At 38.6% G+C, this 26,687-nt stretch overlaps 2 protein-coding genes across 5 annotated transcripts in view; both read right to left on the bottom strand.

The window, feature by feature from the left end:
* LOC105492357 (ATP binding cassette subfamily A member 13) overlaps positions 1-4,880 on the bottom strand; it is a 454,445-nt gene extending 449,565 nt beyond the window's left edge. For all 4 annotated transcript variants that reach the window (XM_011759379.3, XM_024796198.2, XM_024796197.2 and 1 more), the window contains exons 1-2: positions 2,700-4,880; positions 152-282 (exon numbers count right to left, since the gene is read on the bottom strand). In XM_011759379.3, coding sequence (XP_011757681.2) covers positions 152-282; positions 2,700-2,863 — 295 coding nt within the window. In that variant the 5' untranslated portion in view covers positions 2,864-4,880. The remainder of the gene's footprint in view (positions 1-151; positions 283-2,699) is intronic.
* Positions 4,881-8,449: 3,569 nt separating this feature from the next.
* The window catches only part of LOC139362630 (ATP-binding cassette sub-family A member 13-like), a 43,513-nt gene continuing 25,275 nt past the window's right edge, over positions 8,450-26,687 (bottom strand). Inside the window, exons 3-5 of the mRNA XM_071094139.1 lie at positions 24,503-24,626; positions 10,281-10,432; positions 8,450-8,502 (exon numbers count right to left, since the gene is read on the bottom strand). Coding sequence (XP_070950240.1) covers positions 8,450-8,502; positions 10,281-10,432; positions 24,503-24,626 — 329 coding nt within the window. The remainder of the gene's footprint in view (positions 8,503-10,280; positions 10,433-24,502; positions 24,627-26,687) is intronic.

Raw genomic sequence — 26,687 nt, 5'->3', positions numbered from 1 at the left:
TGTCTTGTATTAACAGAAACAATTGATTCTTTTTTGAATTTGAAATTTTAATTAAATCATTTCAAACATCATTTTAGCTCTATGTCAACTGTCAATGAATTTAAGTAGTGAAACGTTTTGAAATATAGCAATAGCTACAAGGCACCCATACCAGTGACTGCTACTCCATGTCGCTGTAGAAATGTCAGTGTCGAAATGGTCACATTCAATACAAGTTCAGAAACCTGGGAAAAAGTTTGGTTGAGTGGAAGCCAATCTAAATCTTCTAGGGATATTAAGGAACTAGAACCAAAACAAAACAAAACAAAAAGCAATATGAGTGGGTAGTTAGCAAAACAAGTAGCATCAATTCTAGGTTTACTTACATCCCATGGACTGGGCCCCTAGTGCTGTTGCAAGATGTGGCTGGACCATTTACATGTCAGCATTCTTGGTGGCTTTAATGTGACCCTAACTCCCTGAACTAGTAACTAAATGTAAGAGGTAAGGTCTTCTCTTGAAACACTTGAGAACTTAGGCCATCTTCCACTCTGCCTTTGACACAGAGCTCAAGTTTGCATTGGCTCTGCCATAAATGTTATTTTATACTCAGCCTTGATTCTTCCTGCCATAGGGCAGCTGATAAGGCCAACCAGGGTGCAAAGGGCTGCTATGTTAGAAAAGCAAATAAACAGTCATCCTGGCTGCTTCAAGTTCAGATAATCAGTCTAATATTTGGGGGGCAATACCATGTACCTCAATCCTCCACCCTGTCTTAACCTATGGATCTGAATAGGTCAAGGGTTGATCAGTGTCTGTTAAACTCTTTCAAAGAACAAGGAACTCTGGTGAGGGAGAATCTACATATACGTGATAATAATTTTATTTTTAAAATACTAATATTTTATTTTATAAGTAAATACGCTTAGATTTGTAGATTAGAAAATGCACTCAACAGAAGTTGTAATATATCTGCATTTTAGCAACATGAGACCAACACAATCATAAGCTGTGCTTCCAAACAGATTATTTCCTTGTAGATTTTCATCTGGAAAAATCTTTTATGACAACTTTGTGTATTGAAGAGTATCCCAGGATTATAAGATATATCATTGAAACCTGGTACCACTTGCAAGTACTTGTCTCTATGAATGCAGATTTTCTTGATGTCATGCCACTGAAGCAAAATATGGAAATACAATTTATACTGAAGCTGATATGGTTCAACAACTGTCATCAGTATCTTCTCATTTTAAATTTTGTGTCTCTCAGAATAGCCCAATTATTTTCATTGTTCACTGCTAACACAGTCAGAGCTTTGGGCAAGAATAAAAAGGGAAGCATTTCAAATATGTTCAAATATTTAAGTTATAAATCAAGCTAACTAACTATCAAAATATGTTCCATTTTCCTACATTGGCAAATAGATCTTCATAACAACTTTGAAAGCTACATTCAAATTTAGAATTTTCTGATCCTCAGAGTTATGCACCAGAATGTGGGAGTTTGGGGAGCACCTGTCCCTAGCCCCGGCCTTCAGCCCATTCCTCTCCTATGTGCTCCCCATCCTCAGCTTGGTCTGTACCTTAAGAGGCCTCAGTGCGCATAGGTAGGTCCTCCAGCCTACAAAGCCCAACAGCACCCATGCCTCCCACCCTACACTCCTGCCAATGGCTACAGCCATCCCTAGACTACCCTTGGGCTGGAGGAGGCACAGTCCAGTGGTAAGACTTGCCCTCAGAAGGAGGCGCCAGGAAAGAGGCTTCACCAGGCTCTGGCCATTAAACTAGGGAACTCCAGGGTGAGAGGGAATCAGGGTGTGTGGGCTCTGTGGACACATCTCCTTCACCCCATGGGCATTCTGAGCCATGAGCTGAGGCACAGTCCGGGGAAGGCCACAGTGGGGACCTCCCCAAAGCATAGCCCCCAGGACAGGGCCCTTTTTGTCCTAGCCTAAGGGCAATGTGGGTTGCTCTCACCAATGGCAGATAGAATAAATAACAGTTAAAAATCAGAAAAGAATATAAATCTTTGCTAATGAAAAATAATAAAACCCATTATTCATACAATGGGTTTACACAAAATAATTCAATTGTTTATAAAAGAGGGCCATGCTGATTAAAGCATGAGAAGCCCACCACGGGAAGGGATGTTCCCAAAGGTCACCCCATGTAACATAGGGGTCAGATCCAGCATAGGAGACCAATGTCCAGTTCACTGAATTACACAACTGAAGCAACTGAACTTATCAGTTCTGAATGCTATTTTGGGCAACTATGGCATAATTTCTTAAGAAATTAGTTGAAATTATTACACTCAAGCCTATCTCTAATAGTGAAAAACTTAGAAAAACCCAAAAATCCAATGCCAAATTTATTAAGTAAATTATGGCATATAGTACTTTACCAGAATGATATATGCTGCAGCCATTAAAAATGGCCATTTATAAACTATAACAACATATGAAACATTAAAGTATGGCGCTAACTTTTTAAATCAGGGGGCACACGCTCTGAACAACCTCACTGCCCATATATAAAATATGTGCACAGACAGATGAGGGACAGACGTGGAGGTGCAGAAGCTCCTGTCGTTTCAAGGTAACATTATTGTGAAGTTTTTTTAAATCCAACAATTACTAATTTTTATTTCCCATTTTAAAAATAAGGTTAAAAAAACAACATATCAATACTTAGATAAGTTTTTTCTTTTTCACTTACTTCAGAACAGTCTGGAGAAGGTTCACTGCAATATCCATGCCGTCTTCCACATGATCACGGTTTGTGTGTAGTCTCGGCAGTAACAGTAGAAAATCCCAGATATGAGGCTGCTGGTGGAGGCTTTCCAGTTTCAATATTACCTCCTCGGTCTTATTGAGATCCATCTGATGGGGGAAAATACCAAAAGTTTCCCTCTAGAGTTTTATTAATAAAGTAAATAAGACAGAGAGACAGACGCTGCAAAGGTACAAAATTGCAAACGTTCTCCTGGTAGAAACTCACACTTTATACGTCACTACATTAAACAGATTTGCCACTATGTTGAACACAATGTTAAAACTATCCTGGTCAGTTGGAGGGTTTTTTTAAATGGCTTAAAAATATGGACAAGGGGGAGAAAAAGTATGGATGGGGTAAGAAGAAAAATAAGGCCAGTTTTTGTAACAAGCTGTACCAACTTCCACAGTTTTTGAAGCGACAAAGTCTTTGACATAGACCCTGGATAAGAATGTAATGATCTGTTCTTTACATGTAAATGATAAAAGAAAAGAGAGTAATTCAAATATGAACAAGAAAACCCAACATTTCAGTGAGCACTGGTGGCTTGGTCAAAAGGAAAAGGCAGCTGGCCCCACGGTAAAGAGCTTTTGGATTTCTGTAGATAACCGAGGCTTTCTTATTATATGCCAAGAATGGCTAAGTGCAAAAATGGAAGGAACATGGGTTGCCAGTGCCTCACTGAGCCTGCATGTTCTCTCTAGGTAGAAAAACACCCCAACGCTCCATGACATCCCAGTAAGAGCTCCCCTACACTCTGTGTTCCTAGCTCCACAGTTGCTGGCTCTCTTCTCACCGCCTAGTTCCCATTCCTTCAATAAAAGTGAATCTTCCATTTTAGACCACTCATAAAAGTCACAGCATTTATCTTTCAGATGACATAGAGTTAAACAAACAAAAAAAAAAAGCTTTCTCCAGAGATCCAGCTACTCCAAACAAGACACACTCCCTCTTCCTCACACCACTCTCAGTGGAATGAAGAGAGGGTCTCAGAACTCAGCAGGGTCCTGGGAAGCTCCCGGAATGAGCGCCTTCCATTTATGGAGGATTCTGGTTCTGACTTCCAGCACACTACCATGTTTTCAGCATGACTTCAGCCACCATTCTCAATAATTTCCATATCTAATGATCCTCAAATCCCTTCTGTTACTTGATCTCCCTTCCATCCAGTGATATTTTCTTCCACCTGCTTGAATCACCCATTTCTCTGGTCAAAATCTTGATTTTCATTATCAATATCTACAACTTTATGCACCTCACTTTTTGATGACCAACCCCACTCCTTTTCTACAGTTCCCCAACTCTAATGACTCTTCAGCCCTACCAGGCCCATATTCCATTCTGCCAACACCTCTTTCTTGTCCCCATTGCCCTCATGCACCTGGTCCATCCCTGGATGACCTTTCCCTGGCATACCCACTCAACTCTTTTCTCCTCTCACAATCTACCATATATTCCTCTGGCAAAAAAAAAAAAAGAAATCCATCTCCAGTCAAATTCAGTGGTTCAGTCTTCAGGCTGAGCTCAGTCCTCCTGCTGTCCCATCCCTCAAGAGTATTGTCCAGCAACTCTCTTCTCTTTTCCCCTCTATTGTTTCATTCCTATCAGCATGTTATTATCTGCCATCTTAAAAAACACAACCTATTCCTGCCATAAGTGCAAAAGCCCAAATGCAATCATGAGCAGACATCAGACAACACCAAAATTGAAAGATAGTCTACAAAATAAGTGATCTACTCGAAAATCCTGATGAAATAAAGACAAAGAAAGACCATTCCAGAACAAAGGAAACTAAAGACAGGACAACTGAATGCAATACATGATCCAAGATGTTCTTTTGCTGTTAGGGACATTATTAGAACAATTGGTAAATCTGGAAGAAGTCTGTAGGTTAAATAACTCTATTATATCAGCATTAATTTTCTGATTCTAATAATTGTACTGTGGTTATGTACAAGAATGACCTTGTTTTTCAGAAGTACACAATGAAGTACAGTCAGTCTTTCATATCTGTGTGTTCTGCATCCTTGGATTCAATCAACCATTGATTGAAAAAATTTAGGGAAAAAAATGAATAGTTCCATCTGTACTGAACAGGGAGAGAGGGAGGGAGGAAAGGAGGGAAGAAAGATGGAAGGGAAGGAGGGAAGGAAGGAAGGAAGGAAGGAAGGAAGGAAGGAAGGAAGGAAGGAAGGAAGGAAGGAAGGAAGGAAGGAAGGAAGGAAGGCACACACGGTGGTTAACGCCTATAATCCCAATACTTAGGGAGGCTGAGGCCAGAGGATGGCTTGAGCCCAGGAGTTTGAAGCTCAACGACAGAGCATTTTTTGTCTCTAAAAATAATAATAATAATAATAAAGGAAATAAAGAAGGAAAATAAATCCATATCTCTTGTCTCTGTTTAGGTTCCCCTGCAACAAGGACTTGTATATAGGTAGCTTGTTCAGGAAATGGTACCAGGAAGAAGGAGCTGAGGAGGTGGAAAGAATGAGATAGGAAAAGTCGCAGATATCAAGGGCCTCCACAGACCACGCTGGCTTGAATCCTCAAAACCTCTCAGGAACAAAGGTGCTGCCCAGAATAGACCCATTGCTGGGGGAAGTTGGACCCACCTTCTCCAGTTGCCCAGGACTGAGATGTTTTCTGGAACAAGGGACTCTCAGTCCCAGGCAATGTGAGTCTGGTGGTCACCCCAGCTGTGGGTTGCAATGAAATTGTTAGCTCCCCTGCCCTCTCAAGCTGAACTGACTTCAAGGAAGAACAGAAAGCAAAATACTCTCAGCACATGTTTGACGTTCGCCCCTGTGACCAGGAGTCTGAGCTCTCGGGGAACTGAGCTCTCCCCATCTTAGCTGGGGAGAAATTAGGGAGCCAGCAGGGTGGGAGCAGACACCAAAGACGTCTGCAATGCCCAGCAGCTTCCACCCCATGCTTCACTGCTTCACAGCCTACCATCTTGCGTCATATACACTCTCTGTCTCCACTTACTTGCCCCCATTCTCTCTCTTTTTCTTTCTTTTTTTTTTTTTTTTTTTTTTTTTTTTTTGAGACCGAGTCTTGCTCTGTTACCCAGGCTGGAGTACAGTGGCACAATCTCAGGTCACTGCCACCTCCGCCTCCCAGGTTCAAGCAATTCTTCTGCCTCAGTCTCTCGAGTAGCTGGGATTACAGGATTACAGGCACCCACCATTACATGCCTGGCTCATTCTTGTATTTTTAGTAGAGAAGTGATTTTACCACATTGGCCAGGCTGGTCTTGATCTCCTGACCTTAAGTGATTGGACTGCCTTGGCCTCCCAAAGTGCTGGGATTACAGGCATGAGCCACCGAGCCTAGAGTGCCCCTACTCTCTTTTAAATCCACTCCAATCAGGCTTTCACCCTCATCATTCCATCAAAGCCTTTCTTGTCAATATCACCAATGAATTCCATGCTGCTACTCCCAGTAGCACTTCTCCATCCTCTTGTTACATGATCAATCAGCCACACTTGAGACAATGGATCATCCCCATCTCCTAGAAAATCACCTTCCTGGGCTTCCATGACACCCCACTTTCTCAACTTCTTCCTCCTTGCTTGACACTCTTTTACAAATGCAAGTGCTCGGTGCTCAGTCCACTTTCTCTGCTCTGTCGACACACTCTCCCTTGATGGCCTTGAAGTGTCATTTATGCACCAACACTTTCTAAATTTATATATCCAGCCAAAAGAGTTTATCTCAGCTCCAAGCTGGAAACTCCCACAATGTCCTTGGCAATGCCACTTGGATATTTCACTAACATCCCCCAAATCAATTTCTGATTTCCTTTTTACCTCCCCTCCCCTCGGAAAAACCTGTTTCAGTCTTTCCCCACCCGCAGTAAACAGCCACTCCATTTTTCCAGTAACTGAGGTCAAACCACATAGAGTCATCCTTGATTCTTCTCTTTCTCTTATAACCTACCTCACATTCATCAACAGATCCTACTGATTTTAGCTCCAAAATATATCAAAACCACCATCGCATCTCCCTACCTCCCTCACTAACTGTGCATCTGTTCTAAAAGACTTCCATTTGTTGCACAGAAGGATGAGCTGATTCCCTACATGGACTCCCACTTCCGCTCTGACTACTGTCAGTCTCTGCTCAACGCAATGTCCAAAGAAATCCTCTGAAAACATAACTCAAGTCCCACCATTCCTCTGCTCAGATTATTCAGATAGCCATTTCACTCTCAGTGAAAATCAAACAGTATAACATCTTCATCAGAATTCTATAAGAAAAAAGCAACCTAGAAATCTTTCATTGTAACAAATAGAACTGCTTTCCTGTAGCCACTTTTCTTCCACTCCTTGTACTGAAATGTTTTTACATCACAAACATACAATGGATATGATAATGTCCTCTGTTTTTTGCACTTGATCTAATAACATACTCATTTTCCACATACTATACTTACTATTAAGTAACTGTACTAAGAAGGCCATCAAGGTCACTTTATCTTGGAAATTCAAATTATCCATCATTATCAATGAACATTTTATGCATACAGCTTTTTATTTCTATTGTATTATACATAACATTAATTTTCAGAACAATTACAGGGGCAAAAAAAATCAAGTTGCTTTTCCAAAAATTACTATATCTTTTTTTTTATTGTCACAACCATGTGAGATTATCACTAAGCTACAATATCACAAGCATCAGGTATTATAATTTCTTTTTTAAATGCTAATGTAATCATTTAAATGATGCTTTATTCTATTTTTAAGTTCTTTCATTATTCGTAAGATTTTGAGTGTGTGTGTCCCATATTTTCCTTTTGACCTGTTGCATCAGAAAGCTCCTAGTTAAGATGAGTGTTTGTTCAATCCTCTTTGCTAGTGTCATTATTTAATGGATACACTGACATTCCTGCTTCATTCCAGGATTCATTAGCTGGCCCCTATTCTTTTACTTTACTCCGAATGGTTTTATGGCATTTTTTTTTTTTTGAGCTATCTAAATCTTTCTTAGAATTAAACAGATACAGACACAGGTGCTTCTGTTAGTGCAATGTTACTACAAAACCCTGTACAGTCAGTCAGTGTCTGGTGCTGCAATATGAGCAAGGAATAATTTTTAATATTGTCAAGGTTTCACCTTAACTTGAGATTTCTCAACCGGTCTACTGATGTTCTGGGTCAGATGATTCTTTGTTGTAGAAGCTGTCTTGTGCTTTCTAAGATTCTTAGCGACATCTCTGGCCTCATCCCACTAGAGGCTAATATTACCCTCCCCATTGGTCCACAGTTGAGACAACCAAAAATGCATCCAGACATTGGCAAATATCCTTTGGAGGTCAAAATCATCCCCTATTGATAACTAGTGCCTTAACTGAGGGCTTCGTGCCTCGAGGGAATCACTGCTTATGTACCAAGCACAAATCTCAGACCATCCCTGGGATCAGACAGACTCTGTAGCCATCTTACAAAGCAACTCTGTGGATCGCCCACCACCTGCTGGCCTCGGGTTTCACCTCTGCTTTTCACAGGCCCAGAACCTTGCTTCAGAAAATTCAAACTTGTCTTTTAGACCATATTTACAAAGATCTTAGCTCTCTCAAATCCAGCTTCTACACAATTGTTATACAAGTCAAGTCATTAGAAATAATTCTTTGAGAACGTAAACTTCAGTGTTGTAAACTTAACCATTCTGTCTCTGAAGACTAATTTTCAAACTATTGTTAAGATACTTACTGAAAAATAACTGGAACCATAAGAAGAATCTATAATAAAGAAGATTTAAGAGATATTAGTTCAATCATCAATGAAAAAGCACGTGCTAAATGCCTACTTTACTTCTAAAGTCAATTGGAGTATTCAAGAGCCCTGGCCCAAAAGCCAAATACACCAAAATTGAAGAATAAATCTATCTTCATAAGATTTATCTGAAGAAAGCTATCATAATAGATTTCCAAATCTAAGTATATTCATGGAAAAAATTTAACTGGTAAACCAAATTTCCACAATTTGCCAAAGGGTATTGTATTATTTTATTAGTATCTAATTTCACTGGGCATTGCAAAAATTCAGGATAGGATAGAGGGAATAAATGAAAATTTTTTATAAAAGAAAAACATGAAGGAAAAACTTGAAGAGAAAAAAGTGAAATTATAATTTTTCAGATTATTGTAAGTTACATATACCATAGAAAATGGTTCAAATAATAGAAAACTAGAAATAAAGTGGGGACTTCATCTCAAAACAAATTGATTATGTTTTCAACAGCATGTTAAAAACCTTATTTGAAGATCAAATTTTATAAAAGTAGAATGATCCCATAATAGAGTGTAATATAAGAACTCCATCATTTGGTGTTTGAAACCGTTCTGGTCTATTGTTGATACATTTTGGGTCCATTGTGAAATCAGCCTTCAGGGAGGCCATGGCCAGCCCTGCCACATCCTGGACAAAGGTGCTATTTTGTCTCTTCAAAATATCACATAATGCCATCTGCCTTGGGAAGTGCATTCTTCATGTTACTGCCAAACTCTTTATTTCATGGTTTTGTATATACTCCATGAAGAAAGAAAAAATTACATAGGAATTATAGTTGGAGCTGTATACTTAGGAGTATCAGATTTAGCAAATTTAAAACGGAGCACCTCCAATTAAATTTCAATTTCAGATTAGAAATAAATTATTTTTTACCAAAGTATGTAACATTTGGGACATACATATAGTAACAAATTTTTGTTATTTAAATTTCAAATTTAACTGAATGCCCCCATTTATTAACAAATATCACAGTAGGCAATGACTCAGGGATGTGAAGAGAGGCAACTGGCTGCCTATTTCTGAGGTGCAAACTTCTCCATTTGTAAGCCAAACTCTCTAAGATCTTTATCCATCCTAACTTTCCCTACTGTAGATTTATAAATGAGATGAAGCCATTTATAATGTGGATATTCTTTATAATGAACAGAAATTGCTTTTGTTTAGGGAATAATTCACCCCAATAATCCAAAAGGCTTGTACTCAAAGTAAATAAATCATCCAAGGCCAGTCTTAAAGTGTTACTTACGTGGAAAAGACCAATCCAAATATACAAGAAGGAAGAAACAAATTGGGAATTTGTGTGTGTGTGTGTGTGTGTGTGTGTGTGTGTGTGTGTGTGTGTGTATGTTTGGGGAAGGTGGAGACAGATTCTTAAAACAGAATAAGAAAGCAAGAAAGGAAGACAACAGCCGAAGAGTGTAAAGGAGTAGGCAGAGTGGTGAGAAGGTAACTGTGGAGACAAAGTCAGGATGGTCTGCAGCCCTTTGAAGGTTGTGCAGGGTGTGCACGGCACAAGGTGCCTTCCCAGGGGGTTGAGGAGAGAGAATGCAGCTCCACCCTCCACAACCATCTACAGGTGCTGGCCTCATCCGTGAAAGACTCACAATGACAGCTTAGCACAGGCAAGAGTTCAGCGTTTTTTAAACATTCTGGGTTCCCACAGCCTCCACAGCTCTCCCTAAGCTGTGTCCAAGTGGGTAGTGTCAGTTATGAGAGATTTACTTGCCTGGAGTGTTGGATCTTTCTGCCCAAAGTTTTTTTAAGTTTTTTGCCTTGTTCATCATTCTGTGAATTTCCTCGGCCAGGTCTTGTATCTCTTTTAAAAAGGCCAGGTTGTTGACTTTCTTGGGGTCAGCTGTAGTTTGGAACCTAGACAAACTTTAAACAGAATAAATACTGCAAATGAAGCTCTTTGACAAGAATAAGTTTCCTTGGCATTTTTTAAGATTTGTGATACCAAATTGTTTTCAATTAAACTTGGTACCAATTTACACTCCCATCATCTACCCTGAGAGCCCATTTTACCTGACCCTCATCCAAAAGAGAAATCGTTATTTTAAAAATCTTCACAAATTTAAAATTAGAAAATTGTCTTCATTCTCTGTATTATCTGAAAGCTCAGCCATTTTATGTTTATAAACCTTTTTTAAAAAAATTTATTTGACACATATTATATAGCATGCCCTGCACATCGGTGATGTGCAGTGGAATAAATACATCAGTGAACAGTACAGACATGATATGATCTCTGCATGAGGAGGAGACAGAGACAATTATGGGGAATGTTTTAGTTTTTTAATTCCACACCTTTATTTTACAAATTAGAGAACATAGTGAAAATGAATTAACAGTTGTCAACATGTAAATCTACCATGAAAGAATAACAAAGCTTACATCACAAAGAGTTACAGTAAATCTCTTCCACAAATATTATCACTTAATTCTCACAATCTATAATGAAGTCAAAGCAGGTTCAACATTTATTGATGAATAAAATAAATTCAATAACTTTCAAGTCAGCTATTTAGAGATGAGGAAATGTGGCCCAGATAAACAAAGTGAATTTGCTAAAAGCAAACAGACTGTCTGCAGCAAAACTGGGTCTGGAGTCCAGAGAACTGAGCACTGGCTCAGATGGCCTTCTACTACAGGTGGTTGCTACATACACTCAACAGAAATCTCACCTGGTTTTGTTTTGTTTTGCTTTGCTTTAAAAAAAAAAAAATGTAGAAAGAGGATCTTGCTATATCGCCCAGGCTGATCTTGAACTCCTGGCCTCAAGTGATCCTCCCACTTTGACCTTCCAAAATATGGGATTACAGGCATAAACCACCATGCCCAACCAGAAATCTTACCTTTTAAGTGTGGCCTTCAACTTGAGTGGATCAGAATTTCAAAAGCACAACAAGAAACTACTTCTCTGCTGAGGCCTCATATTAAAGGCTAAAAATGACCTCTGAAAGCTGTGAACCATGATTCAAACTCTCTTGCTTCACCCAAACATGAGATTCGCCTGGGAAACCATAGAATTATCAGATTATAGAAATCAATGTAATTCAAGATGAGTTTCCCTGGTAATAATGAGCAGGTTTTACGTTCTTTTTCTAGTTATTATCTCAAAAGTACCTCAATTTGTCCTTAAGACCAGATTAGGAACTATCATTAACATAAGAAATGTTTATAGCAGAAAAATGCATAGAAAATCCTTGATTAAATGTTAATTTGTGTGTGTGTGAGACAGAGAAGGTGAATTCCAGAGCGGCAGGGAAATCTTAGAGCTATAATAGGATTTGGGTGGACAGTAGTTTCCTCCTTTCTGAGTACAGGTCTTTATTGAGACTTTTATCAGGTAGTGCTTGACCTGCCAGGCTAGGAAAAGACTTGCAAAGTGAAGGTGGGGGATAAAAGAGATTGCAGTGGGGAGGACAAAAGAAGGCCACTGAGCAGAGATGACTGAACTTTCTCAGCCCTCAGACTGACACTGAGAATCACCCCTTCAAAGAGCCACGACCGATACTGCACCCAGAGATATCCCTGCAATTCTGTGAAGGATCCACTTGAGGTTGTCAGAAGTGAATCGGGCCTTGGAAATCATTATTCAGGTCCCTTCCTCAGTTTGAAGATGAGAAAACTTAGACCCAATGAAAGCTCCCTTGGAGTCAAAATGTTTTTAAAACAATGTCACACTTGGGAGATTATCTTTAAAATAAGATCAAAATATTACCCACCTAATAGGGTGGTGTGAGGATCATCCAGCACCCAGCACTGCATAAATAAGCATGAAGAGGTACGGCAATGGTGAGACTAATACTGAGATATGCACATTTTCAGCATAAGGACTATAAGAATAAGCAAGGAATGTGAAGCAATATGATTATTCTTTCTATCACAATTTTTGTTAATTTTTGCTTAGGCAAGAAGGACAAATTCTTACCAAATGAGAATTATTTCTAAGTAGATCCAAAGGCAGAAATAATTCTCCTAAGAAGGCTGTTATGGCTGACTCACATTACTGCTCCCATTTATCTGTGCCAGAGAGGAAGGATTGGAGGACAGTACTAGGTCAATTCCATAACTTTGCTCTTATGAATAGTGCTACAATAAATACACAAGAGCAGATATCTTTTTAATATAATGATTTATATTCCTTTGGATAGACATCCAGTAATGAAATTGTTGTATACAGTGGTAGTTCTATTCTTAGTTCTTTGAGAAATCAAAATGTTTAAAACAATACCAAAAAAATATTAACTTAGGAATACATTTAATGAAATATACATAGAACTGAGGGCTACAAAAACATTCCTGAGAGAAATTCAAGAAAGCTAAAATAAATGGAGACCTATATCTTGCTCATGGATTGAATGATTCAATATTTTTAAAATATTAATTCTCTCAAAACTAATGTATAGATAGAAGGTAACCCTTTAGGACAACTGCATATTCACATGCAAAAGAATGAAGTTGTATCCATCCCTTCCTCACACCATACACAAAAGTCAACTCAAAATGGATAACAGACTAAAATGTAAAAGCTAAACTGTAAAACTCTTAGAAGAAAATATAGCAGTAAATATGACTGTAGATTAGGCTGAGCCTTTTAGATATGACACCAAAAGCACGAACAACAAAAGAAAAAAATAGGTAAGTTGGACTTCATGAAAATTAAAAACTTTTACTTCAAAAACACAATCACAAAGTGGAAAAACAACCAGAAAATGGTGGGGAAAAGATGTGGAAGTCATATATCTAATAAGGGACTTGTCTGTAAAATATATGAAGAATTCTTACAACTTTATAATAAAAAGACAAATAATCCAATTAAAAGTGGGCAAAAGATTTGAATAGACATTTCTCCAAAGAAGACATACAAATGGCCAAAAACCACATAAAAAGATTGTCAACATCATAAACCATTAGGGAAATGTAAATCAAAATCACAATGGAATAACTCCTTATATCCACCTAGATGGCTACAATCTAAAGAACAGAAATATAAATATTGGTGAGAATGTGGAGTAATTGAACCTTTATACCACTGATGATGGGAGAGCAAAATGGCAGAGCCACGTTGGAAAACAATCTGACAGTTTCTCAAAATGTTAGACATAGAGCTATCATATGACCTAGCATATACCCAAAAGAGAAACAAAAACATACATTTTTTTAAAACTTGCACGTGAATATTCCAGCATTATCCATAATAGCCTAAAAGTAGAAACAACTCAAATGTACTTCAACAGACGAAAAGATAAAGAAAATGTCCTATATCTATACAATGGAATATTAGTTGATCATCAGTTTTAAAATGAAGTATTTTAGATGCTACAACATGAATGAACCTTAAAAACATTGTGCTGAGTGAAAGAGGTCAGTCACCAAACAAAGCCTATAACTTATACAAATTCTATATGTAGGAAATGTCCAGAATGCTAAAATCTATGGAGACAGAAAGTAGTTTAGTTGTATGCCCAAGGTTAGGCGTGGGGGAGATTGGAAGGAAATGAGAAGCGTATGCTAATAATACATTTAGATTTTCTTGTTGGGTTGGTGAAATTTTTCTAAAATTAACTATGATGATGGTTGCCCAGCTCTGTGAATAAACTAACAATTATTGAATTGTGTACAGGCCTACCTTGTTTTTTTATGCTTTGCTTTATTGTCCTTCACAGATACTGTATTTTTCACAAATTGAAGGTTCATGGCAAACCTGCATTGAGCAAGTCTGTCAACGCCAATTTTCCAAGAGCATGTGCTCACTTTGTGTCTCTGTGTCACATTTTGGTAATCCTCACAAAATACTTTAAATCTTCATTATTATTATATCTACTATTGTGTTCTGTAATCAGTGATCTTTGATATTACTATCATAATTGCTTGGAGTTGCCACAAACCATGCCTATATAAGATGGAGAACTCCATCAATAAATTTTGGGTGTATTCTGACTGCTCCACTGATTGACCATTCCCTCATCTCTCTTCTCTCCTCGGGCCTTCCTGTTCCCTGAGACACGATGATATTGAAATTAGGCTAATGAATAACCCTACAATGACCTCTAATTGTTCAAGTGAAAGGAAGAGCCACATGTCTGTCACTTTAAATCAGAAGGTAGAATTATTATTATTATTATTATTATTATTATTAGAGACAGAGTCTCACTCTTGTTGCCCAGGCTGGAGTGCAGTGGCACAATCTCAGCTCCCTGCAACCTCCGCCTCCCGTGTTTATTAATTATTAGGAATGATTAAGTTCGGTGAGGAAGGCATGTTAAAAGCTGAGATAGGCTGAAAGCTAGGACTCTTTCACCAAGCAGTTAATAAATGCAATTCACTAACAGTTAATGAAGTTGTGAATGCAAAGAAAAGGTTCTCAAAGAAAATTAAAAGTGCCACTCCAGTGAAAACACAAAAGATAAGAAAGTGATATGGAAAAAGTTTTAGAGGTCTGGATAGATGAAATCAGCCACAACATTTCCTTAAGCCAAAGTCTAATCCAGAGAATGGTCCTAATTCTCTCGAGTTCTATGAAGCCTGAGAGAGGTGAGGAAGCTGCAGAAGAAAAGTTTGAAGCTAGCAGAGGTTGGTTCATGAGGGTTCAGGAAATAAACCATCTCCCTTACATAAAAGTGCAAAGTGAAGATGTAAGCATTGATAAAGAAGCTGAAGCAAGTTTTCCAGAAGATCTAACTAAAATAATTGGTGTAAGTGTCTACACTAAACAACAAATTTTCAGTGCACATGAAACAGCCTTGCATTGGAAGATGTTATCTAGGACTTTCATTAACTAGAGAGAAGTCAATGCCTGCCTTCAAAGTTTCAATGGACAGGCTGACTCTCTTGTTAGGGACTAATACAGCTGGTGACCTTCAGTTGAAGCCAATGTTTATTTACCATTCCAAAAATCCTAGGGCCCTTAAGAATTATGCTAAATCAACTGTGTCTGTGCTCTATAAATGGAACACCAAAGCTTAGATGACAGCACCTCTGTTTACAGCATATTTTACTGAATATCTTAAACTCACTGTCAAAACCTACTGCTCAGAAAAAAAATGTTTTCAAAATATTACTGCTCATTGATCATGCAGCCAGTCATCCAAGAGCTCCAATGAAGACGTACAAGGAGATTAATGTTTTCATGCCTGCTAACAAACATCCAGTCTGCAGCACGTGGAGAAAGAAGTAACTTCAAATTTCAAATCTTATTATTTAAGAAATGCATTTCATAAAGCTATAGAGTCATAGATAGTGATTCAAATGTATGGATGATTTTGAGTGGGTTCCAGACTTCAGTGGAGGAAGTAACTGCAGATGTGACGGAAATAGCAAAAGAACTACTATTAGAAGTGGAGCCTTAAAATGTGACAGAATTGTTGCAATCTCATAATAAAACTAATGAATGAGGAGTTGCTTCTTATGGATAAGCAAGCAAAGTGGTTTCTTGAGATGGAATCTACTTCTGGTGAAGATGCTGTGGACATTATTGCAATGATAACAAAGGATTTAGAATATTACATAAAATTAGTTGGTAAGTCAGTGACAGAGTTTCAGAAGATTGACTCTCATTTTGAAAGAAGTCCCACTGTAAGTAAATGCTATAAAACAGCATCACATGCTACAGAGAAATATTTCATGAAACAAATAGTCAATGATGCAGTAAACTTCATTTCTGTCTTGCTTAAAGAAATAGCCACAGCCACTTCCATCTCCAGCAACCACCACCTTGATCAGTCAGCAGTCATCAGCAACAAAACAAGATCTTCACCAGGAAAAAGATTGGCTCAGATGATCAGGAGCATTTTTTAGCAATAAAGTGTTCTTTTAATTAAGGTGTGTACATTTTTTAGACAATGCTATTGCACACTTAATAGACTACAATATAAACATAAATTTTATATGCAATGAAAAACTAAAAAATGTATGTGACTCACTTTATTGCAATACTTGCTATATTGTGATGTTGTGAAACTAAACCTACAGATCTGAGAGTCCAAAAACAGTCCTTCATACTATTAACAAATCAATTGATTTTAAACAAAGGTCCCAATGTATTTTAATGAAATAGAATAGTTTTTTCAACAAATGCTACTAGAATTGTATATACATACTTAAAAAGATAAACCTCAAAAGTTACCTCACACCATAGAAAGAAATAAACTGAAAATAAATTGTACCTGTAAACAAAAGCTAAAATTATTAAAAGAAAATACAGGAAAAATTCTGAATGATCTTCAAAAATATTAGGCAAATATTTCTTTGTTAAAGAAAAACACAAAAAGCACAAATCAAAATAGAAAAAATGATAATTATATTTTATCAAAATAAATAATCCCTGCTCTTCAAAAGACGGAGCATAAATTAGAAAATAATATTTACAATACATGTATAATATGCATACATATGATTAAAGACTTGTGACCAGCATATGTAAAAAAAAACTCTAAGAATTCAATAAAACTAAAAATAAAAAATCAATTGTATAAAATATTCGAACACTTTCCTCAAAAAAATATTGAAATGGCCAATAAACATATAAAAAGATGCTTAACATCATTTCTGATGAAGAAAATGTAAATTAAAATTACAATTAGAAAGCACAATACAACAGTATAGAGGCTAAAATTAAAGAGAACAACATAATAACAAGCGTTAACAAGAATGTGGAACAACTGGAATTCTTATGTATTGATGTTGGGAGTATAAAATTGCACAACACTTTGGCAAATAGCCTGGACATATATTGTATAGCTAAACATACACTAAACATTTATCCCAAGAATTCTACTCCTAGGTATTAACCCAAGAAAAATTAAAATAATTGTCCACACATTTATTTTTTTAATGTTCATAACATTTAAGATGGAAAGAGGCCTTGAAGAAGTTAGGACAGTCTTGTGTTGCCTACTTCTTCTCACTCAATCCCAGGCAGTGCAGCATGGAGAAAGATTCTGTGTGCTTGAGGGAGGGAGAGCAAACTGAGTGTGAATCTTTGTACTGAAAGTCAGTGCTGCCCTGTCACAATAGAATGCAAAAAAAGGCAGAATTCTACTGGTGCCCACAGAGGGAGCATTTAGACCAGCCCTGAGCCAGATGAGAATCCTGTGCCCCAGCAAGAGGTATCCAAGTCCTGGCTGACCTCACTACAGGCTGATAAAGTGGTTTGGGATCCCAAATAAATTTGAGTGGCAGTCAGGCCACAAAAACTGCAGTCCTTAGATAAGCCCTGGTATTCTACTGGTTTTGAAGGCAGGGGAATTGCAGTGCCGATGCAATACCAGCTGTAGTAGCCATAAGAGTGCTTACATCAACCCTCCCCAACTCCAGGCAGTGGAGCTTGGGGAAAGACTTCTGCTTGAGGAAGAGACAAGGAATATTACAGAGGACTTTGTCTTGCAAGCTGAATACCAGTTCAGCCACTGTAAAATAAAGTAATAGGCAGATTTCTGAAGCCCCTGATTCCAGGCCTTTTCTTCCCAATGGCATTTCTAAACACATCTAGGCCAGATGAGAATCTGCTGCCCTGATGGGATGGACTCAGTCCCAGCAGGATTGGCTTCCTGCTGAGTAAGGTGACCTTGAACCTTGAATGAACATCAGCAACAGCCAGGAAGTAGTGGCCATGGGTCTCAGGTAAGCCCCAGTACTGTACTGGTCAGGAAGAACATGAGCTTCAGTTGTGATCCAACATGGTGCCATGGGAGTGCCTGCATCACCCCTCCCCCAATTCCAAACAGCCCGGTGTGGAAAGATACTCCTTCTGATTACGGGAAACAGAAGGAAGAGAGCAAGAGACTTCAACTGGTAACCCAGAGAATGCTCTCTTAACTTCCCTAAGTCCAACAAGGCTGATTACCTGGGAGCCTCCAAGAGTTGCAGTATTCTTGGGCTTAGGAATGAAGCAGCTAGTGCTGAAACAGCTGCAGTGACCACAGGCTTAGGTCACAACATTTATTCCTCTTTGAATTCTTGGAAAGTCCTCTCAAGAAGGATGAGTACAAACAAGCCCAGACTACAAAGATTGGAATAAATGCCTAACTCTTCAATGCTCAGCCATTAATGAACATCCACAAGCATCAACAACATCCAGAAAAACACGACCTCACCAAACTAAATAAGTCATCAGTGACCAATCCTGGAGTGACAGAGATATGTGACCTGTCAGACAGGGAAATGTAATATAAATATAATAATATAAATAAAATAATATAAATGCACCCAACTCTGGAGCATCCATATATAAAAAGCAAATATTAACAGAGCTAAAGAGAGAGACAGATCTCGATATAATAACAGCTGGAGACTTTGACACCCCATATTTTGCATTGAACAGATCATTCAAACAGAAAAGCAACAAAGAATCATTGGAGCAGAGTCTTGCTCTGTCACCCTGGCTGGAGTGCAGTGGCACAATCTCGGTTCACTGCAAGCTCTGTCTCCCAGGTTCATGCCGGGAGTATGGACATTTTATTAATTTTGATTCTTCCAATCCATGGACATAGAATATCTTTATATTTTTTGTGTGTTCTCTTCAATTGAAAAACAGAGAAAAAAATAATAAATTCCTAGATACTTGCAACATACCAAGATTGAACCATAAAGAAATCCAAAACTTGAATAAACCACTACCAGGTAATAAGAGAGCAGTAATAAACATTCTTCCTTCAAAGAAAAGCTCAGGACCCAAACAATGGCTTCACTGCTGAATTTTACCATTTAAACAAGAATTAATACCAATCCTACTCAAACTAATCCAAAAGGTTGAAGAGGAAGGAATACTGTCAAACTCGTTCTGCAGTGCCAGTATTACCCTGATACCAAAACTAGACATCCACACAAAAAGTAACAAAAAAGAAAACTAGGGGCCAATACTTCTGATGAACATAGATGCAAAAATTCTCAACAAAATACTGACAAAATCGAATTTAATATTACATTTAAAAGATCATTTATTATGACCAAGTGGAATTCATCCATCCCAAGGACACAAGAGTGATTTAACATATGCATATTAATCAATGTGATTCATCACATCAAAACACAAAAGACAAAGACTATACAATCATATCAATAGACATTGAAAAAGCATTAGATAAAATTCAACATTCCTTTATGATACAAACTCTCAAAAAACTGGATATAGAAGGAATACAGTCAAGCACAATAAACACCTTATATGACAAAATCACTGTTACTATCATACTGAATCGGGGAAAACTGAAGATCTTTTCTTTAAGATTTGGAACAAGAATGCCCACTTTCACTACTTTTATGCAACATAATACTGGAAGTCCCAGTCAGAACAATCCAGCAACAGAAAGAAATAAAGGACATCCAAATTGGAAAGGAAGAAGTCAAATTATCCTTGTTTGCATATGACATGATCTCATATTGAGAAAAACCTAAAGACTCCACCAAGAAACTATTAGAACCGATAAACAAATTCAGTAAAGTTGAAGGATACAAAATTAACAAAGAAAAATCAATAGCATTTATATACACTAACAGTGAACAATGTGAAAAAGAGACCAAGAAAGCAATCTCGTTTATAATAGCTACCAATAAAATAACATACCTAGGAATAAACCTAACCAAAGAAGTAAAAAATCCTTGCAATGAAAACTATAAAACCCTGATGAAAGAAATTGAAGAGGACACACAAAAATTAGAAAGATGCTCCATGTTCATGGATTGGAAGAATCAATATTGTTAAAATGTCCATCCTCCCCAAAGCAATCCGCAGATTCAATACAATCGCTATGAAAATACCAAAGATGTTCTTCATAGAAATAGGGGGGAAAAAACCATTTTTTAAAATCCTAAAATTTATATGCCACTACAAAGACCTAAAATAGCCAAAGCAATCCTGAGCAAAAAGAGCAAAGCTGGTGGCATCACATTACCTGACTTCAAAATATACTACAAAACTTTAGTAACCAAGTCAGCATGGTATTGTCATGAAAACAGACACATAGATCAATGGAACAGAACAGAGAACCCAGAAATAAATCCACACATTACAGTCCTTATTTTTTACAAAGGCTCCAAGAACATTCAATGAGGAAAGAACAGTCTCTTCAATAAACGCTGCTGAGAAAAGTGGATATCCATATGCAGAATGAAACTAAACCCCTATCTCTTGCCACATTAAAAAAAAAAAATCAAAATTGATTAAAGACTTAAATCTAAGACCTGAAACTATGAAACTAATAGAATAAAACATTGGGGAAACACTCCAGGATATTGGTCTGGGCAATGTAGTCCCAGCTAATCAGGAGGATGAGGCAGGAGAATCGCTTGAACCCGGGAGGCAGAGGTTGCAGTGCTGGGCAGCAGAGAGCCAGACTCTGTCTCAACAACAAACAAAGTCTAGGAGGCGGAGGTTGCGGTGAGCCGAGATCGCGTCATTGCACTCCAGCGTGGGCAACAAGAGCAAAACTCCATCTCAAAAAAAAAAAAAAAAAAAAAAAAAAAAAAAGAGCGTCAAGAGAGTGAAAAGCAAACTGAGAAGCTGAGGGGAGGCGGCAGCAGGTGATAATCAAGTAAGGCTAGGAACCAGGCAGTACGGTTGTTGGAAAAGAGGCAGAGAGGGTCACATGATCCTCTGGGTATCTGGGCATGTTTGAGAATGGACAAAAAAATAAAAATATTGATGACCACCAAATGAGACCAGTAGGAAATGGCTGGAAACGTTTCAAGAAACTGCAAATGAAAGGTCACCCAACCAAAGCCGAGAAGGCAAGGCACCGGGTGCTGTAGACCAAGGGTGGGCGTGCCCCGACATGGGTGTGGCGATCAGCCTCCCGAAGGTAGTCAGACAGTGAAAGGGAAGTGAGGGGCAGGTTTAGACGGCATATTAGCATTACAAAGCATTTTAAACTAAACAAAATAGGAGTGACCACTAACACTCGCAAGAATATCCAGTTCTGTTTCCTGCAGTGCTTCATGTTTCTGAAATCCTCTTGTTAAAATGAAGGGGAAACCCCCCAACAAAAGCAGGAATGAGGAGCTGATTTTCCTAATCATAAACTACATCAGATGGTACCTGGGATTTCTGTCCAAAGTGAACTTACCTAAGGAATTATAAAGGTCACAGAAACTTACGAACTAAATTAGCTGTGACACTTGCTTTCAGATTTTTTTGTTTTTGTTTTTGTATCTTTGGTTTTTGTTTGTTTGTTTGTTGTTTTTGTGGGGTTTTTTGGAGACAGATTCTCATTCTGTTGCCCAGGCTGGAGTGCAGTGGCGCAAACTCGGCTTGCTGCAGCCTCTGCCTCCCATGTTCAAGCAATTCTCCTGCCTCAGCCTCGTGAGTAGCTCGGACTACAGGCGCCCGCCACCACGCCCAGCTAATTTTTGTATTTATAGTAAAGATGAGGTTTCACTGTGTTGGCCAGGGTGGTGTCATACTCCTGACCTCGTGATCCGCCCACCTTGGCCACCCAAAGCACTGCGACTACAGGCGTGAGCCACTGCACCCAGCTGCTTTCAGGTGTTTTTAAACCGAGACAATTACCACAAAATAATCAGGAATGAGTCTTTATTTATGGGTTTGAACTTCAGTTGAATCCACAGTTGCTCCAATATGAAAACACATGAAATCTACTTAGTTGAGTAGCCAGGTCTATTGACAGCATGCTTCACTCTTCCTTGTCTCCTTTCTCCCTCTCCCCTCTTTCCTTACTCCTAAAAATTTCCTTTCCCTATTTTATTTTGTATTTCTTATACCTCTTCCTTGGGCGCTACTAGACAAAGTGGGGAATTTCATTCTTGGTTCTCAAAGTTAAAGGCTTTGCAATGCTGGTGAACTATTCACCTGACTACCACTCTCAGAATGTTAGGTGAAGAATCTCACCAGGTTGCTTTTATAATCCCTGAATTTCTGCACATTGAAGTGAGGATGTTGACGTAGAAAAACACAAAGAAAACAAAGGTAGATTACTTCCTGGTATCAAGTAATTTTGGGTTTTTTGTTTGTTTCAGACTGAGTCTCACTCTGTCACCCAGGCTAGAGTGCAGTGACACGATCTTGGCTCACTGCGACCTCCCCCTGGGTTCAAGCAATTCTCCTGCCTCAGTCTCCCCAATAGCTGGGATTACAGGCACCCGCCACCACATTGGCTAATTTTTTCATATTTTTAGTAGAGACAGGGTTTCACTATGTTGGCCAGGCTGGTCTTGAACTCCTTGTCTCAGGCGATCTGCCCGCCTCAGCCTCCCAAAGTGCTGGGATTACAGGTGTGAGCCACCACGCCTGGGCTTCAAGTAGTATTTTTATAATAGTTACAGCCACAGTAATAAGAATTTGTTATTATTAACTCCCATTGGTTGAATGCCTCTGTGCCGTGCATTGTGCTAGATGTTTTCTGTATTTGTTTTTAACATTCACAAAACTTAAAGTGAGTGAACAGATTCAGAGAGGTTAATTAATTTGCACAGATTCACAGAACCAAAGGTAACAGAGCCAGTATTGTTTAGCCTCAAAATCGTATCCTTTCCACTTCAACATCATTTAAACTTCCCATTCCAAGTAAGGAAGAGAGGTAAGAAGACTTGAAATAAAGACTCTGCTAAGTCTCAAGCTCTTTTAATGCTTCCAAGAAAAACAGTTTTGTATATTTCCCTTCTCCACACATTCAAGAAAAGGCCATTGAACTTTTCAGGGTTATGACTTTGCAGTATTTTCAAATTAGCCTCTTTATATCATATTTCTATATGATTTGTCTCAGAAAAAGTAAGCACCTACTATGGTCTGAAAGTTGGCATCTCCCATGCCCAACTTTTTATGTTGAAACGTAACCCCTAAGATGATATAGGGGAGGTGATTAGATCATGAGGACAGAGCCTTCATGAATAGGGTTAGTGCCCTTATTAAAGAGACCCTGGAGAGCTGCCTCATCCCTTCCATTATGTGAGAACACGGCTGGAAGGTGTCATTTATTATGGAAAGGGTTCTCACCAGATACCAGATCAGCTGGCACCTTGATCTTGGACTTCCCAGCCTCCAAAACTATGAGAAATAAATATTTATTTCTTATAAGCCACACAGTTTATGGTATTCATTATAGCAGCCCAAATGAACTAAAACAACACCATTTATAAATATTGTACCTGATGTGCCGAAAATTATCTGGAAACTTTTAATTTTCCTCTTGTAACTTTAAAGGTGGAGGATAAAGATCATATATGTCAACATTTGCTTTACATTTAAACATCTTAGATTATTTAATATTAGTAAATACAGATTAAATAAAACTCAGATCATTCATACCTGTTAATGCAAACTCTCATAATCAACTAGTCACTTGCTTCCCTTCCTAACTTCACCTGGGATAAGTTTCCAGGGAATTCAGGATCCCCCAAGTGAAACTCCCTCACTTCGTCTCTTCTTCTCCTTCTCTTCTTGAGTTTTAAGGCCAACTACAGTGTCAGTTGCATAGCTTAGCATTCAGAGACTCAGAGAAAGCAACTTACCTGTCCTGTAGTCCATTTAGGTGGTTTATGACAAATAAAGCAGTACTGCCCAGTTTTTATTTGCTGTCAGCTAGGGACAGGATTCTGGTCAACTAATAGCACAGTAGAAAAAACCCAGTAGGTAGCTCAAAAAATAATTGTTCTAGGGGCATGTGGCACTAAAATGAAAAGTTGGCTAGACAAGTAATTTTGAAGTCATAATTTTAACCTACAGAAAACAAATTATCACATGCAAATAGCATTTGCTAATCAGTTATTACCCTGTGAGTCCTGCAGGTGGCAGTGGAAAGATCTCCTGCTGGAAGCTAACCGTTAGTTGGAGCCAGAATTATGTGACTCTGAATTTAATAAAACTTTAATTTCTATACTTCTCATGATCTCTGACCTATCCCAAATTATTGAGGCTTTACAAAAAGCAGAAGCCTGTCCTACGTGTCAGCTTTCTGAGATTTTTGAAAAAGATCTTTGTGCTTCTCTTACCGAAAATGATGCTCCATCGACCCTTCATAGCTGAAGTTCCTGCACCTTGATCCAGTGTTACAAAGAAGGCTTTGAACAAAGGGGATAACACCACGGCTGGGCAGATCTCGGGGCTGCAAATAACCTAGAAATAGATGCAAAGAAGAAATAAGTCCATATACCTGCTACCAGACATGGAATTCCTGTTGAGTTGAAATTGTAATATAATATATTATTATATTATTAACCTTGCTGTTAATTTAAAGGAGATCTAAGGACTCAGACAAAAAAAAATCAAACAAAATGAAACATCTTTATATCTAACACCTTTCTTCCAGGGTCAATACGCATGTTTCAAGGCAGAATGGCTCTGAGCAGCCATAGCTACAGGATTCACGAGATTCCCCATTCACCGAGTGGAAATACCTCTGATGCACAGCCAAGCTTCCAGACACGGCTCTCTATGAACAAGCTGTGAGCAGGAAGAATAAAAAGGATGCTTCTTCCCATCTCATATAAAAATGTAGGAGTTTTTAGTTTTAGCAAAAACTTCAAGCTTAATGCCAGTTGAATTCTGAATGCTTAAATATAGTTGTTAAATATTGTGTAATACAAAAAAAAAAAAAAGTCTTTCTACACGGAATAGGACTTTTCAGGACAGACGTCACTAGAAAATAGTCACCTCTGTGGATAACACGCTGTTTACACATCCCCAACCATATCCTTCCTTCACACCACCAGGAGAGTGGGAGTAGTGAGGATGCTGATGGCTGCAACAACTTGAAACTTGCGATTACCAGCCGGGTATGGTGGCTCACACCTGTAATCCCAGCACTTTGGGAGGCCGAGGTGGGCAGATCACCTGAGGTCAGGGGTTTGAGACCAGCCTGGCCAGTGTGTTGAAATCCCATCTCTACTAAAAAAAAAATACAAAAATTATCTGGGTGTGGTGGCAGGTGCCTCTAATCCCAGCTACTCAGGAGGCTGAGGCAGGAGAACCACTTGAACCCAGGAGGCACAGGTTGCGGTAAGCCGAGATCGTGCCATTGCACCCCAGCATGGGCGATAAGAGCAAAATTCCGTCTCAAAAAAAAAAAAAAGAAAGAAAGAAAAAAAGAAAAAGAAAGCTACAATAACCATCATAATCTAATACGATGTAGCTCATGAAACCCTGCTGACAGCCTTACTGCTCACATCTAATTTGGTCAGGGAGACAATCCAGGACTTAGAGACTCCCTATGCCCAGCATTCAGCACAATGCCTGTCACATAGAAGACACTCACTAAATGAATGAATTGAAAAATACATGAATAGGTTTTTAGCTAAGGGAACAAATGGAGTTATTAGCAGACACATGGCTCAGTGCTCTAGAATAATATACCATAAAAGGATTTGGAGTTATATCCCAGCTAGCAATAAAAGGTGTATTTCCCTAGCATAATTTCTGTGTCCTGTTTTTCTGAGGAACACATCAGGAATGGAAGTCACCACAGTGAGGTGTTCAGTGGATCAGAGAATTTGAGGATGCTAGTTTGGGATGCAGTGTATCTCCAAGACTAAACATTTGGCTTTGTATCTTTGGGCCACCTTGTAATACAAGTAAACAGGTGTGAACGTCTTGGACATCTCATGGAATACAATTAAAAACATGTTTTACAATGAGGATGCTGAGAATCACAAGTGTGTCTTTCCCCAAATCATACACAAACCCAAGAATGACTCCAGGTCAAATATTCATTCTACTGCACCTCACTACCTCCAGGAGCAGGCCTGGAACGGAGATGCCTGTCCAGCACCCCGGGATTGCCAGGGCCAGTCTGAAACCTGGAGCACTTTCCTAGGTCTCCCCAGGGTCCCTGACCGCTTCTTGTTTTTCTCTTTTCCAGTCCCTGAAAGTGAGAACACAAAGGCAGCGCTGCCCTGGCAGCTGTTTTCACATTCATATGTAGCTCGAGGAAGCAGGAGCGCCCTGGGCTTGTGCCTGTCCACCTGCATGTGCAGCCTGCCCACACCATAGGTGATCACAAGCCTAACTTCAACAGCACAAACAGAATTTTACTGGGACAGACATATACATAAAACTTCTCAAGCTTTAATCTCTCAAGGTACTTAACAGGAAATTTCATTTTACTATGCAAATAATCTTAACTTTGGAAGATTATTTATTCTTAGTGAAAATACTCATATATGCAGTCTTTGGCTTCAT

This window comes from Macaca nemestrina, chromosome 4 (genome assembly GCF_043159975.1).
Source record: "Macaca nemestrina isolate mMacNem1 chromosome 4, mMacNem.hap1, whole genome shotgun sequence".
Classification (NCBI taxonomy): domain Eukaryota; kingdom Metazoa; phylum Chordata; class Mammalia; order Primates; family Cercopithecidae; genus Macaca; species Macaca nemestrina.
Note: the sequence above shows the minus strand (reverse complement) of the source record. Positions and strands in the feature narration are given on the sequence as shown.